This window comes from Musca autumnalis, unplaced genomic scaffold (genome assembly GCF_047663935.1).
Source record: "Musca autumnalis isolate F117 unplaced genomic scaffold, ASM4766393v1 scaffold_5, whole genome shotgun sequence".
NCBI classification, from domain to species: domain Eukaryota; kingdom Metazoa; phylum Arthropoda; class Insecta; order Diptera; family Muscidae; genus Musca; species Musca autumnalis.
This window is the reverse complement of record NW_027412088.1, coordinates 149,746,591-149,764,259: the sequence shown is the minus strand read 5'-3', so window position 1 is coordinate 149,764,259 and position 17,669 is coordinate 149,746,591. Positions and strand designations below refer to the sequence as shown.

The 17,669-nt window shown below is 35.1% G+C and overlaps 1 protein-coding gene across 4 annotated transcripts in view; it reads right to left on the bottom strand.

Moving 5' to 3' along the window:
- The window catches only part of fus (epithelial splicing regulatory protein fusilli), a 152,118-nt gene that overhangs the window by 83,794 nt on the left and 50,655 nt on the right, over window positions 1-17,669 (bottom strand). For all 4 annotated transcript variants that reach the window (XM_073992687.1, XM_073992685.1, XM_073992686.1 and 1 more), the window contains exon 2: window positions 16,564-17,056. In XM_073992687.1, the coding sequence (XP_073848788.1) occupies window positions 16,564-16,692 (129 nt within the window). In that variant the 5' untranslated portion in view covers window positions 16,693-17,056. The remainder of the gene's footprint in view (window positions 1-16,563; window positions 17,057-17,669) is intronic.

Sequence of the window (17,669 nt, the reverse complement as noted above, 5' to 3'; positions counted from 1 at the left end):
TTGCTCGGTGGCAATTAAATACTATTTATATGCCACATGTACTCAAAATATATAAACTCCCCCCATACAAACTAGTTTTGTTTCAATTTTATGCCAATGAATAAAACAAAATCCAAATTGAGATATTTATCTTTTGGCACCTGAATCCACCAAAACAGGTCCATGAGTTTGTTTTGAAAACCACAATAAAAAACTTTTTTTTTTAATTGTCTTAATTTAGTTATAAATCTGCAAAAGTAATTCCAATCTACGACTTGTTAAAATTTTCTTCAAATTCTCAGAATTCATATTTGACCCAGTAACTATCTTTAGCTCTCTAAAGTTATTAACATGACACAAGCCATTTGCCATTGGTGGTGGCAATTTTGCTATGCTTTTCTTCTTTTTTTTTGCTGCCATGTTTTGCTTTCAGCTACTTCAAAACCGTTTTTATTGTGGAATTTTGATTAATGCGAATAAAGTAAAAGTTATTGACTGCAGGCAGGCGGCAGCAGGGCTCTATAGTGCTACCGAATATATAATTAAATTGTCTATAATACTAGTTACGAATTTAGCTGTCAACTAATATTAATCTACCAATGTTTCTTTTTTATTAAAAGGGGGAAAAAGCTCTAAAGAGTAAATATAAAAAAAGTTTTTAAACCAAAACCTTTATTCCTCCTTCTGCTTGTAAATCACTATTGACAAGAAAGCAAACCTCGGTTTATTCAAATCTACCAAATATGAGGTTTCACCCTTAAACGTCACTTAAGAATATAAACTTATTCTTTAAGTAATGCATGGTGAAACTGGTCATAATTGTCAATAATCAGGTCTTCAGTTGAAAATTCTCTCTTATCGTACTAAAACTAACCCACTTTACAAAATATTAGCGGTTTATTTTATAAAAAATGTCATCTTACCTGAAAATAAAGAAAAATGTTTTAGAAAATATAAAAATTATATTTTATATTAAATATACAGTTGCGAAAACAATAGCAGCACCACCATAACAACTGTGGAACAATGTTTTATATAGATAAATATTTATGTTTGAGGGGAAATATTTTTTTCTCAGTTAGACGTCCTCAAAAGCTCAGAATAGAACCACAAATATATAACAAAACCCATTAACAGAGGATTTTTTAACCGTATTCATAGACTAATAAATGTATAGACAGAAAAAAATGGAATGTGCTCGTTTTTTGTAGGTGTCGCCCTTACGGAAACTGCGCAGCGTTTTCACTCAATTGCAATATGTTTGGGGTAAATCGCAATATTTTGTTGAATATTTTTATATAAGGATTAAGATGCGGTCAAGATTACCCACATATTGTTTTTTACCAAAAACAAATAGTTTAAAAATTCATACACCGAAAAAAATAATTACTGCATTTCAGGAATAGTGTTCATAAAGTCTTGCCAAAGTTAAAATTTCTGCATTTCATGAACGCCTTTCATAAAGCAAGAAAAAAATATTGTTTTTTTCTGAGAGATTAAAAAAAAACAATTTTGGCGAGTTGTTGTTTTTGTTATTATTGACTAACAACCACCAACAACAACACCACAAACCAAACCAGAGACATATTTTGCTGTTTTTTATTAATTAATACTTTTATTTTGTATTATTGTAACTTACCGTTTCTTCTAATGATTTTCACTGTAGTTGTTATCGTCTTGTGAACATAGCAGAACAATACGAACCATATGTACATATGTACATGTTGAGTCTATCAGCACTAGGTTCAGATATTAGATGTTGCCTTTATATTAAAGATATTAAAAATTTGTAGTTGCGAACTATACAGCCAAACAATTTGTTTTTTTTTTCAACACCAAATGCACTGTAGTTGTTTGGTTTGTCAGTTAACTACCAACAAAATTGTTGCGACCTACAGTGGCAGTTTAGGTATGTTGTTGTGGTATGTATGTGTGTGGTGTGGTTTGTTGATATAGTCTCAATGTGACGGTGAGACGATGGTGGGGGTTGTGTTGTGGTTTGTTGATACATTGTCAGTACGATGGTGAGACGACGAGACAAAAGAAAACGAGAACAAAGTTGAGAGCATTTGCCAACCAAGAGAGGAAATATGAGAGTAAATAGTGGAATATCGGGAAAAATAGGAAAGTGATTTTGTATCTCATGAAAATCTTACATAGTTTTGAAAAAATAGTGGCTTTCGTTTGGATATAAGAAACTGCACATGTATCTTCTGTGAGGTACCTGTACAGTATGAAAAAAATATGTAAAAATTCTTGAAATATTTGTTTCTGTGTAGTTATTGCCATTTTAAAAATTGCGTGCATATCCAACTGACTCAATTCGCACTCAGTGAGAGAATTTAGGTGAGAGGATTTCTTTGTCTATACATTTATTAGTCTATGCCGTAATAATATGGATATGACTTTGCCGTTAGAGGCTAAACCCCATACATGGTAACAAAACTGTGAAGAATTAACATGTTTTTGTTGAAATCCTAGAAAATATGACTCTATTTCATTTAGATGATAACTTGGCACTAGTTTGGTCCTTCCAAAAGGATGTACACAGTAACAATCTGGGTTATAATCTGGAGGAAAGACAAAGAACTTGTGGTATAGAAGTTCCGTGGCCGTTCTCTAGGCTTTTACTTTGTTCCTAGACTACAACAAATCAAAAAAATTGTGAACTAAGGTCAATAAGGCAACTACAGCATCAAAACCAACGACCAGAAAATCATATTGGGAGGTCGTTCAAGAAGAATCCCGCAACCAATGGACAGAAAGATCGACCGAGTGGGCGGGTTAAAGTAAACAGATCGCCATAAAATTTCAAATATACGGTTTTTGGATCAAATGGAAACAATTTAGGGGGTATGAGTTCCAAAAAAATCTTTTGGGTCAACATGGTATTTCGGATGCTGAATAGGTAGAAAACATCGACGTCTCATTGGTATTAAACCTTGTTTAAAAGAAAACGATATTCTTTAGTTAGCGTGGCGGAAGAGCTTAATACTTCCATAAAGTAAAGGAAAATACTTGTTCCATTTTCCTTCAATACAATTCGTAAGGTTTTTGTATTAAATGGAAAAAAATCAGGGGGCAGGTGTTCCATTTTTTTTGTTTCGGCCTAACAAAAAAAAACATTGTTCCACAACATCCCATACGGGACAAGGGAGACTTCTCTCATATCAATGAGTGCACCCCGATTCATATTTAGCTCAATGATACGGGACCTACTGTTTATCGCCGAGTCCGAACGGCGTGTCATAAGACACCACTTGTGGAGAAGTTTTTCAAGGCTGAAATACTCAGGAAATGTCGCCAACATTACTGAGGGGTATTTTGCCACCGTTGAAAAATGTTTGATGTTGCCTGGCCGGGGAATCGAACCACCGACCTTCTGCGTGCAAGGCGGGCGTGCATACCATTGCACCACGATGGCACCCTAGTTTCGGCCTAGTGTACCATCAAAATACGTAAAAATATAAAAATTTGGTGGTACCTTCATACCAAAATATAAACCTATATTAATAAATTTATTCGTAGAGCTTTGTACCCATTGAGAATCAGCAATACCATGTTACAGTGACTACAGTAGACTAATCCATAAAATGAATTCACATCGAGCGTTATAATAGTACCTTCCAATCAGAGAACCTGCAATACCTCATCTATGGAGGATATATTAAAAGTGCATCTATACCCACAATTATCTGCAGGCATTTTTAATACCCATATCGAATACCAAATTTCAAACATTTCCATACGATAAAAAAATTCAAAATATCGAAAATATGGAGGCATCGTCCTATTGGGACTACATCAAATTGTGGACCTATACTGACAAAGTTCTGGGGAAAATTTTTGTAGCCCCAAAACGTACTAAATACAAAATTTCAGCCATTACGTTGGGTGAATGTGACTAAAACCTTCCAATATCGAAAATCGGGAGGTATCGGGACTGTATCAAAACGTCGACCGACATAGCTAATTTTCAATACCAATTATCAATTGGCTTTTCAGTTTTTGAATTGATGATTTTTTAGTGAAACCCTGAACTCTTTAAGCATCGAGTATTCTCTTGTTAATGAGAATGATGCTCACTTTTCGGTTTTCCCAAAAAAAACACCAGAACTGAAAAGCCAATTGATAATTCCCTTCGCCGGGATGAAATCCTGATATTGGTAGCGATCAGTAAATTTTGCAAGCTGTCAGTGCGTTTTGTAAACATTATTCTCTGCAAAGAGGATAGTAATGAAGTTAAGCCAATGGAGGAATACTCCAGACTTAAGCAATCATATGATTGGATCTTCAACCAAAACAGAACAAACGAAATACATTTTTTAAATTTGTTTTGTTGTTTTATTTACGAATTTATATTAAGCATCTTAAAAACTGCTTCATTTTTTTATTTTGAAAATTGATTAGCAGTTATTGTACCAGCCGAACAATCAACTAAATAAATTAATAATAAAATACTTATATCTCGGGAATTATATGAATGGACATCCGAGCCAAATAATCTACCAAATATTAAAGTGATATTTTTTTCAGAAGATGATTATTTAAATACGAAAGAGGATTTGAGATATGCAAAGGCTTAACCTATCGCGGGAACAAAAGAAACATCATTCAGTCATACCCACTAATGCTGGTACACTAATTACTGAACCATTCTTCAAAGATGAAGAAGAAGTTTTTATATAAATGATTTTTTTTTTTTAATTTTTTTGGTAAAATAACAAATATTTCCCACGAATCCCACTACCAAAAACGACTTGAAATTTGTGTAATTAATCGTAGTTTAATACAAACAAATTTCAAGAAAATCGAAGAGTACAATCATTGATAAAGATTGATTTTAAATATTAAATCGCGAAAATGTTAGCCAAACACACTGTGCAAATTTTTATTTTATTTTTTATTAGATAGCTGATAACAAAATACAAAAAAGATTTTATTTTTCTATTAGAACCAATATTATAGAAGATGTAAGTACTTCTTTGCGTAAAGTTGTTATAGTTGTTGAAGGGTGTACCCCCAATAGTCCACCGAAATGGCTGAAATTTCTTTTTTAGTCTTCGTTGATGGATAAAAACTTTCCACTCGAAATTTGCAGGTGTAGTTATTAAATAAATAAAAAAATAGTATTTTGAGTATAAGTCAACGTTTTGATATAGCCCCTAAAAATCGGTACCTCCCGATTTTCGGTGTTTTGAAGCTTTTAACCACTTTATCTAACCGAAATGGCTGAAATTTAGTATTTAGTCTTCTTTGAGGGCAGCAAATCCGAATCTCGAATCCGAAATCTCAATGGAAAGAAAACATTGATTTCTCATTGGTATTAAAACTTGTGTAAAAGAAATTGATATTTTGCAAATTTGGTGGAGGGTATAAAAGGTTCGGTTCTTACTTGATACTTGTTTGTTTTCTACATTTCAACTGTATTTTTGTTTTCTTTAAAAAAAAATCATTAGCCAATTCCATTTCTGATTTTTTTGCCATCTGTCCAAAAAAACAAAGGGGGTATGGTGGATACCATTTCAGGTTAGGCAAATATCGTTGCTTGGTTAGTTGGTCATCAAACATCAACAGATTTTGCCTATTGTTAGCGAGTGTCTATAAGGGTCATCTTTGGTTAAATGTTGGTGGGTTAATTAATCTTCTTCTTTAGCGTTTCTTTTTTTAATTTTTTAAAGATGACAGTTGGGGCATTGTTTGGATTTTCCGTGTTAGCCAAATGTTTGTCATAATTATGTTTGAAACAAATAAAAGTTTTGTATTCATTTGGCTAAGCGTGTGCGAGTTGGGCTTCAAAATTATAATAGATTTTCTTTACTAATTTTTTGCAAAATTCGCAAACGTACACACACATATATGAGTCAAAAACTAAAAATAAGCCAACTTTCAAATGACAAAACCACCATCACCAGCTAACCGACTAACATACAAAAAATTCATAATTATAACTTTTTTTTTGGTTTTTATGTAAATTGTGAATGATCACAGTGGAAAGATATTGGGATTCACCCAGCCACAGGGGTCACTGCACGCAATTTGGCTAAAATACATACATACATGTGGAGTTTGTGTGATCAAAATGAAAGTTATTAGCCACATAGATTTAAAAATAAAAATAATTTGTTTAATGGTAATCAATCTTTTCAAATGTTAAAACCATCTAGAAGAAGAAGACAAGAAATGCACATCTAATGATGGTTTAAACCAAATGGCTTAACTTCTTCAAGCTAAATAAACATCATGGAGATTATTTAAATATTGTGGGAAGATTTTGTGATTTCCATACTCCCCCCAAAGCGATATAATTATAATGGTAATTATGTTCAATATTAATTAACCCGATTGTTTGGTGTTAAGATTGGGTTAATGTTTAACGACAAAAAAAGCGTTAATAAAATTATCATTTTTGTGTTTGGTTGTGGGTTAAGAGATACGCGGTAGGTGAAAACATAAATCGGTTTTACTTTCTCCCAAAAATGCCAAAGCTCAACTTAAGGAGTACATTGCGCAAATTGGTGTGACTCGAAGTATCTCAGAATACAAAGGATGGGACTAGCCTTTTATGGAGGCTTGCTATCTTTATATGGAAATATACTTTTGCAAGGGATGTTTTGTTCCTGTAATAATGTTTTATACCCCCTTCAAAATACCGAAAATCGGAAGGTACCGTTCAAAGGGAACTATTGAAGATGTGGACATATTCCGACAAATTTCAGGTGGAAAGTTTTATACCCTCAACGTAGACTATATAACAAATTCCAGGCATTTCGGTGAGATATTGAGGCAACAACCTTTAATCGAAAATCGGAGGTACCGTTCTCTGGGTGATATATGAAGATAGATCCACGTCCACCAAAATATAAGGTGGAAAATTTTACAAAGACTAAATACCAATTTTCAACCTTTTCGGTGGGATATTGAGGGCGCAACCTTCAAAATGCCGAAAATCGGGAGGTACCCCTCTTTTGGAGCTATATGAAGACATTGACTTATACAGGCAAATTTCAGGTGGAAAGTTTGATACCCTCAACGACTTAATACCAAATTTTAGCCATTTCGGAGAGATATTGAGGTCACAACTTTCAAAATACCTGAAAATCGGGAGGTACCGTTCTATGGGGGCTATTTGAAGACGTGGACAAATTCCAACTAATTTGAGGTGGAAAGTTTAATACCCTCAACGTAGATTAAATTCCAAATTTTAGCCTTTTCGGAGGGATATTAAGGACACAGCCTTCAAAATACCGATAATCGGGAGGTACCGTTCTATAGGGGCTATCTGAAGACGTGAGTATATACCGACAAATTTCCAGTGGAAAATTTTGTTCTCCCAACGAAGACTAATTACTAAATGCCAGCCATTTTGATGCGATATGGAGGCCACGAGTTTAATACCCTCAACGTGGACTTAATACCAAATTTTAGCCTTTTCGGAGAGATATTGAGGTCACAACTTTCAAAATACCTGAAAATCGGAAGGTACCGTTCTATAGGGACTATATGAAGACGTGGACCTATAGCGAAATTTTAGATTGAATGTTTTATACCCCCAACGAAGACATAATACCAAAGTTTAGCCATTTCGGTGGGATATTGAGGGCACAACCTCTAGCAAGTTTTATACCCACATTGAGACCACAACCTTCAAATTTGAAAATCGGGAGGTACCGTTCTATGGGTTCTATGTGAAGACGTTGACATATTCCGAAAAATTTTAGGTGCAAAGTTTTATACCCCCAACGTAGACCCAATACCACATTTTAGACATTTCGATGGAATATTGAGGGCACAACCTTCAAAATTCCAAAAATCGGGAGGTACAGTTCTCTGGAAGCTATATGAAGACGTGGACCTATAGCGACAAATTTCAGGTGGCAATTTTTATACCCCCAACGTAGACCCAATACCACATTTCAGCCATTTCGGTGCGATGTTGAGACCACAACCTTCAAAATTCCGATAATCGGGAGGTACAGTTCTATGGGTTCTATATGAAGACGTTGACATATTCCGACAAATTTTAGGTGGAAAGTTTAATATCCCCAACTTAGACCCAATGCAATATTTTAGACGGGATATTAAAGCCACTACCTTCAAAATACCGAAAATCGGGAGGTACCGTTATATGGGGGCTATGTCAAAGCGTTGACATATACTGACAAATTTCCGGTGGAAAATTTTATACCCCCAACGTAGACCCAGCACCAATTTTAGCCATTTCGGTAGGATATTGTGGCCACAGCCTTCGAAATTCCGAAAATGGGGAAGTATCGTTCTCTGGACCTATATAAAGACATGAACCGATACCAAAAATTTGAGGTGCAAAGTTGTATACCTCAACGAAGACCCAATACCACATTTCAGCCATTTCGGTGCGATATTGAGGCCACAATCTTCAAAATACCGAAAATCGAGAGGAACAGTTTTATGGGAGCTATATGACGACGTTTCACCTATACCGACATATTTTAGGCGGAAAGGTGTATATATACCCCAACTAAATGCCAGATTTCAGCCATTTCGGGGGATATTGAGTCACAACCTTCGAAATACTGAAAATCGGGAGGTACTGTTCTATGAGGGCTATATGAAGACGTTGACCTATACCGACAAATTTCAGGTGGAAAGTTTAATACCCCCAATGAAGAATAAATACCAAATTTCAGTCTTTTCGGTGGGATATTGAGAGCACAACTTCAAACTACCGAAAATCGGGAGGTACTGTTCTCTTGGGGCTATATGAAAACGTGGACATATTCCAACAAATTTCAGGTAGAAAGTTTTAACTATTTCGGTGGGATATTGGAGGTATATTAAGATGTGACCTATACCGACATATTTTAGGCGGAAAATTGTATACCACACCTAAATGGAAGATTTCAGCCATTTCGGGAGATATTGAAGTCACAACCTTCGGAATACCGAAAATCGGGAGGTACTGTTCTATGAGGGCTATATGAAGACAATGGCCTATACCAACAAATTTCAGGTGGAAAGTTTAATAGCCTCAATGTAGACTAAGCTATTTCGGTTGGGTATTGAGGCAAGAATCTTCCAAATACCGAACATCCAAGGTAGCGTTATGTGGGAGCTATATGAAGACGTGGACCTATACCGACAAATTTCAGATGGCAAGTGTTATACACCCAACGTAGACCCAATAAAAAAATTTAGAAATTTCGGTGGGATATTGAGGCCACAGCCTTCAAAATTCCGAAAATCGGGAGGTACCGTTATACCCACAACGAAAACTAAATACCAAATTTTAGACATTTCGGTTTGATAATGACGCTGAAACCTCCAAAAATCCTAAAATCCGGAGGTACACTTCTATGGGGGCTATCTTAAAAATTGCGAGTTGTATATTCATTTGAACAGACAGACGGACATGGTTATATCGACTAAGCATTTTATGTAGATCAAGAATATATACTTTATATTCCGACGAATATTTCGATGTGTTACCAACGAAATGACAAATGTAATTATACCATCCAAATTATGGTGAAGGGAATAATTACATGTGGCACCGCAAACATTCCCCCAATATTTAGACAAACCCTCCGTATTAAAGCTATATAGAAAAAATATATAAAAACAATTTCAGGAAAAAAAACACTTAATTAAGTAGCCCATTTAATTCTAAAACATCACCTTTCTTTGTGGCCAATAGAAATGCTGATATTTACAAAACACAAAAAAGAAAAAAAACAACAATATTTTTCGCGTGCAAAAAACTTGCTGTATGTCATTAACCCCTTAAGTCAAATATTGCATATTAACTAAGAAAAAAAGTAAAACCTTAGCCATTTGACGGGGGAAAGGGGGGCTATGGTTGGCGATTTATGTAAATCGTTTGAATGGATGGCTTCGATGAATTAGAGACCCTCATCGCAAATTTTTTCAACTCTGTCAGCTATACTTAGCTGTGCAAAAAATAGTCATTGCGACATTAGGCATTCTGCAAAATAAAATATTTTTTATAAGAAATTTAAATGAATATCTATGTTCAGCAACGATTGGGTTGGCTGACACGGATGGACTTTCTGTTTAACATATTTTTTGCAAAATTAAAAAGAAAGAAACATAAAAAAATAAAATACTTTTAATATCTACCTCTTCAACAACAAACTGGTTTTCTCCATTGAATTCCGTTTAAAAATGTGCCCCAATAAACTTTTATGCGAGTTGAAGACAAGCAGCATTGGCTATTATTATACATTTGGCAAATAAAATAAATCAAAAAATTTGGGAGAAGATACTTAAATAGATTTTAATTGTTGTTGTTGCATTTAATTTACATAACTAATAAAATAATTCAGAACAAATAATGCAGAAAGTTTGCCAAAAATCAGATGAAACAACCAACATGATGACGCCAACCAGAAAAAGTTGGTCAGTAGTGACAATCATCATATCTCAAGTGATTAATTAGGTTTTTTCCATTCACGATCTTCAGAAAACTATAGATTTATATTAAAATGATAATGTGAACGTTGCAAAATTGAAAAAAAAATTAATTAAAATTATTCCAAGGGTAGACTTTTTTTAATAATTCAGCCTATGACTGTACGATGAACAGTGGTTCAGAATCGGATAGAGATATTTTCATAACTCTTTCTTTGTTCAACAGACAACACAATCAGCTTTCCGAAATAACAAATTTATGCTGAAATACCAAATTTCAGTTATTCCGTTCTAATAATTTGTCTAAAACGTTCAAAACACCGGAAATATATTAAGACGTGGGCCTATACCGAGAAATTTCTGGTGGAAAATTTTATGCCCCTAACGAAGACTAAATACCAAATTTAAAACATTCAGTTGGACATAGGAACCAAAATCTTCAATATACTGAAAATTATATATACTGAAAATTATATATGAAGACGTGGAGCAATACCGAAAAATTTAATTTGGAAACTTGTATACCTCCTACGAAGACTTAGTAACTAATTTCAGCCGTTTCGGTGGGATATTGAGGCTACAATCTTCAAAACATATGTATACCGAAAATCGGGAGGTACAGTTCTATGGGGGCTATATGTAGATGACCGACCTGTACCGACAAATTTCACGTAAAAAGTTTTACACCCCCAACGAAAACTAAATACCAAATTTCAACCATTTCGGTAAGATCTGAGGCCACAACCTTCAAAATACCGAAATTTGGGAGGTAACATTCTATGGAGGCTATATGAAAACGTGGAACGATATAGCCCATTTTTCAATACCAAATATCCTAGCAGTAATCCTCATGCAGAGACCAACAACTTGAAAGTAACTTGACAACTGATACAGATAGTGTGCTCGGGATATGGAAAGAACATTTTTCAAATTTTCGGTATCTAATACTAGCGAAGGCGATGATGATACCACAGATCCAATCCCAGAAGACGGGACTGATATCCTCCGCAAAGCTCATTCGGCTTTGTAAGATACTAGGTCCTCAGTTAAAATATGTAGGAAATAACCTCTCCGAAGAGCTTAGTACCAAAAGAGGCTTCAGGCAAGGACCTATTCAACATTCTGCTGGAAAAGATTATATGAGATGCATACATCTCCGATTTTGGGTATTTTGAAGGTTTTAGGCTCACTATCAAACCGAAGTGGTATTTAGTATTTGGTATTTAGTCTTCGTTGGGGGTATACAACTTTCCACCTGAAATTCGGTGGTATAGGTCCACGCCTACATATACATAGCTCCCATAGAACGGTACCTCTCGATTTTCGGTATTTTAAAGCTTGTGACCTCACTATCGCACCGAAATGGCTGAACTGTGGTATTGGGTCAACGCTGGGGGTATAAAACGTCTTCATATAGCCCCTATTGAGCGGTACCTCCCGATTTTCGGTATTTTGAAGGTTGTGGCTTCAATATCCCACCGAAATGGCTCAAATTTGGTATTTAGTCATCGTTGGGTGTACGAAACATTTGGACTGAAATTCGCAGGTATAGGTCCACGTCTTCATATAGCCCCCATAGAACGGTCCCTCCCGATTTTCGGTATTTTGAAGGTTTCAGGGTCATTATCACACCGAAATGGATGAAATTTGGTATTTAGTCTTCCATGGGGATATAAAATATTCCCGATAAGAATTATCAGTATATGTCCACCTCTTCATATAGCCCCCACTGAAGCCTACCTCCCGATTTTCGGTATTTTGAAGGCTGTGCTCTCAATACCCAAAAGAAATAGATGAAATGTGGTATTTAGTCTTTGTTGGGGGTATAAAACATTTCGACAGAAATTTTCAGGTAATGGTCCATGGGGATATAAAATATTCCCGATGAGAATTATCAGTATAGGTCCACCTTTTCATATAGCCCCCACTGAAGCGTACCTCCCGATTTTCGGTATTTTTAAGGTTAAGAAATGGCTGAAATTTAGTATTGAGTTTTCTTTGGGGGTATAAAACATTTCGACTGAAATTTGCAGGTAAAGATCCACGGCTTCATATAGCCCCCATAGAGCGGTACCTCTCGATTTTCGGTATTTTGAAGGTTGTGGATTCAATATTACACCGAAATGGCTAAAATTTGCTATTTAGGCTTAGTTGGAGGTATAAAACTTTCAACTTGCATTTTGTCGCTTTAATATAACCCCCATAGGAGCGTACCTTCCGATTTTCGGTATTTTTAAGGTTGTGCCCTCAATATCCCAACCAAATGGCTGAAATTTGGTATTTAGTCTTCGTTGGGCGAATGAAACATTTAGACTGAAATTTGCAGGTATAGGTCCACGTCTTCATATAGCCTCTATAGAACGGTCCCCCTCGATTGTCGGTATTTTAAAGGTTTCAGGGTCATTATCACACCGAAATGGATGAAATTTGGTATTTGGTCTTCCATGGGGATATAAAGTATTCCCGATAAGAATTATCACTGTATGTCCACCTCTTCATATAGCCCCCACTGAAGCGTACCTTCCGATTTTTGGTATTTTGAAAGTTGTGCTCTCAATACCCAAAAGAAATGGCTGGAATTTGGTATTAAGTCGTCGTTGGGGGAATAAAAACTTCCACCAGACATTTGTCTTTATTGCTTCACATCTGCATATAGCCTTCATAGAACTGTCCCACACAATTTTCGGTATTTTAAAGGTTTTGGCTCCAATATCCCACCGAAATGGCTGAAATTTGGTATTTAGTCTTTGTTGGGGGGTAAAAACGTTCCTGCCGAAATTTTGTCAATATAGATCCACATTTTGAAATAGCCCCCATAGAACGGTACCTCCCGATTTTCGGTATGTTGAAGGTTGTGACCTCAATATCGCACAGAAATGGCTGAAATTTGGTACTTAGTCTTCGCTGGGGGTAACAACTTTTCCCTAGAATTTTATCTGCATAGGTCCACGCCTTCATATATCCCCATAGAACCGTACTTCCCGATTTTCGATATTTTGAAGGTTGTGGCCACAATAATCCACTGAAATGGCTGAAATTTGGTATTTAGTCTTCATTTGGGGTACAAAACTTTCCACATAAAATTTGTCGGTATAGGTTCACGGCTTCATATAGCCCCCATAGTTAAGTTAAAATATTCTACTCTTGCAAGAATTAAGAGGAATGTTTAGTACATACTTTATTCAATAATTTACTTCAATACAGTTCGTGGTGGAGGGTATAAAAAGTTCGACCCTGCCGAACTTAACGCCGTTCTTACTTGTTTCACCATTTCTTTGCACCAATCGACACTTTTTCTTAGCGATTGTCAAATTGTGAGGGATCCAACGAGAACAACCCTATTTTACGATCAGGTGTACATGGAATATCGAATGTATGCTGGTAGAAGAAATGCCCAAGGATGTCTGTATCTCACGGTACGTCAAATAACGATCTTACATTAGCACTTCAAGCACGGCATCAATGTTTTCTGGCACAACGGCCGTTTTTGGACGACCTTCACGACGTTTTTGAGATACAGGCTTCCAATGAAAACAATGTGCTAAAGGATGGTGCTTCATCACCATACAAAATTATGAGTTCATCGAAGCACTCTTGTCGTGAAAATCCACGTCGAATACTATGAAAAATGATCCCACGAAATTTTTTTTTGAAATGTCAAATGGCGCCTGACAACTCGTAATGTTGCATGGGCCAAAAACTTTTCTAGTGGCCATCGTAACCCACAAACGTCTTAAAATTTGTACTACAAAACGTTTTGTCACCTACAAAATTATATTTACTTTTATAATTAAGGTCCTGTTTATAGTACATTTAGGTCCACCACTCCTGCCATTGTTATTCAGCAAAACCGAATGATTTATTTTCGGGTTAATCGTGTGTTTCCTCCTCTATTTGCCCATGTCATAACAAACTGGTAATGAAAGATAATTATAATATTTGGTATGATGTACTGACAGAAAGTTAATTGTTAATACCACTTTAAGGCTATCTTCGCTAAAATCAAAGAAGCTGATAATTAACAAGTTTAATAACCTTTATATTAGGCCTTGACTATTCCAATTCGCTTCTAATGTACAATAACAAAAAATACTCTCATCCTTAATAAACAACAACAACAACGTAAAATTAAGTAATTTGCAAATAATTATTTCAATAAATATTTGACAACAGATTTTTGGGAAATAATGAAACCGGTCCATAATAAATTATCATCCCAGGCTAACACTACCGAGATGGCAATGTTTGTTTTGGTACTGATTTTTGAAAGAAACAACAAAAATAATGAAATAGGTAACAAACAACAAGAAATTGGCTTAAATTGTCAATGCCTCCTTTATGGTTCAACGCCGTCATGGCATCATTAGTGGGGTAATCTGTATACAAAGATGCAACGGCAAAGCGTTTGGACACATCGACGCAATCGGCGGTAGCAGTAATAAGAAAATATACCTTTTTGTTGCATTTGTGTCATTTAAAATTGGTTTAACAAATGTTAATTTTTAAAACAAATAAATTATTATTAACAAAAAAAATATGAAGACAATCCAGTTATCTGTCTACGCCACAAAGCAGTAATAAAATTTTTTAAAACAAGTAGAAGAAAACTGGAAATTGCAAAAGTTGAGGTTTTTGTTTATTTATTAATTTTGGTGGTTAAAGAAAGTAATGTTTTTATATTAATTGAATTCCGTTTTTAATAAGAAAATTATTGTTTCTCTAATAGGAAACTGCATCAACTCAAAGGAAAGTCGCATTTTGCTGGCATGGGAGTATTCGCAACTTTAAACATAAGTATAAGTATAAACAAGTAAGAAGTATTTAACCCATTTCTGCAGGATAATATAGCTAAAACTAATAAAATACCGAAGATCGGGAGGTAGCGTTTTATGGGGGCTATATCAAAACGTGGACCTATATTGACAAATTTCTTTGGAAAGTTTTATAGCCTTAAGCAAGACTAAATTACAAATTTCAGCCATTTCGGTGAGAAAATGTGGCCAAAACCTTCACAATCGGAAGGTACCGTTCTTCCGATATGGATATTTTATATCCACATGGAAGACTAAATATCAAATTTCATCCATTTCGGTGTGATAATGACCCTGAAACCTTCAAAATACCGAAAATCGGGAGGGACCTTTCTATGGGGGCTATATGAAGACGTGGACCTATACCTGCAAATTTCAGTCCAAATGTTTCCAACGAAAACTAAATACCAAATTTCAGCCATTTGGTTGGGATATTGAGTGCACAACATTCAAAATACCGAAAATCGGGAGGTACGCTCCTATGGGGGTTATTTTAAAGCGTGCACCTATAACGACAAATTGCAGGTAGAAAGTTTGTAACCTTCAACGAAGTCTAGATAGCAAATTTCAGCCATTTCGGTGATCTATTGAGGTCACCACTTTCAAAATACCGAAAATCCGGAGGATCCGTTCTATGGGGACTATATCAAAACATGGACCGATATAGCCCATTTCCAATACCAAACATCCTATGAGTATTGGAAACTTTTGTAGCAAATTATAAAGCTCTATCTTAAATATTGCAAGCTGTATCTTGATGGACGGACGGACAGACGGACATGGTTATATCGACTTAGAATTTTATGCTGATCATGAATAAATATACTTTATAGGGTATCTGGTCAATATTTCGATATGTTACAAACAGAATGATAAATTTAATTATACCCCCATATTATGGTGGAGGGTATAAAAATAATTCTGTTCCCACAACGACATCCCTAATAACTAAAATATGGCGAGTAAATCTATATGTATAATTTTTAAGCACATACACATGAACTGAATACCCCAGCTCGATTCTATGTTTTTTCTTTTTCTCGTTGATACAGGCACGCATACGTTTAATTTCTTAATTAAACCATACAATGAGGAAAAACAATGGCGTTTTCCCCCTTCCATTCGATTAAAGACAAAGTAGGCGTTACCCAACAAAATTAAATAAAAAATGTTTATAAATAAAACAAAAGTAACCAATAAAAAATAAAAAAACATACATATGTATGTACATATATAAAAACCAACAAAAAACGCTAAAGTAATTTAATAACAAATCAATATAATTGGTGGTACGAATTAAATTAAATTATTCTCCGAATAGAAGTGGAAAATAAAAACAATGAAAAATACATATGATGCTTACCTGTCCCGTTGCTGCTTCCAAAATCACATAGACCAGCAATATGATTTCTTTTTCATCGGAACCCAAACCGGGACCATTTTGTCCACAGGTTGCCACATAAAATGACACAACATGTTCGGGAACCTGCATTTTTGTGGCTGCTCTGATTTTCAAATTGTCGTAGAAAATTGATATTTATTTTTTTAATTTATTTAAAAAAATTGCTAACTAAAATTTATGTAAGTAGTTGTTGTTGTTTGTAGAGTTGTGCGATTTTTTTGTGTCTTATGATGCCAAAACGTTGCAGTTGTAGAGGACTTTAACGTTAAAGCAACTAATCTGATGATGTTTTTGTTGCTGCTGTTGATGTTTTACTTTCTGGCAATGATTACAAATCATTTGGACTTTGTTTTATTGTTGTTGTGTTGTATTGTAGTTAGGTTGTTTGTTTTTGTACTGAAAAGTACCAATTATTGATTTTGGTACATTATTTATGTTGAAGTTGTCATTTTATCTGTAAGAATAAACAAAAAAGAAAAAGAAAAAACAAATTAAAATATTTATTAAAAACAAGTAAGCAAAGGCTATAGTCGGACAGGGCCGACCATACGATACCCTATACCACTACCCTGCGAGTTAGCTTTCAGCAAATCAAAGTTTCTTTTGGACAAATAAGCTCATTGTAAGAAATAAATTTTTGGAGTCTGAAACCTTATCACATTAAGTTTAAATAACAATATAATAATGGTTCCACAAACATCACAGAAGGGACAGGGCGTGCACCACCAATCATATTACAGCAATAGTATGGGGCCTACTGTTTATCGCCGAGTCCGAAAGGCATGTCTTAAAACACCACCTGTAGAGAAGTTGTACATGGTTGAATTACTCAGAAAATGTCGCCAAATTTACTGAGGGGTATTTTGCCATCGTTGGAAATTTGATGTTTGCTGGCCGGGAATCGAACGCCCGACCTTCAGCGTGCAAGGCGGGTGTGCAAACAATTGTACCATGGTGGCACCAATAAGTAATTTTAGAACGGGCATTTACTGTGGACCTAATTTTTTGTATATTTTGACATTTTTGCTAAACCATATGCAAAAATTTGTGTCCTAAATATCCCATCG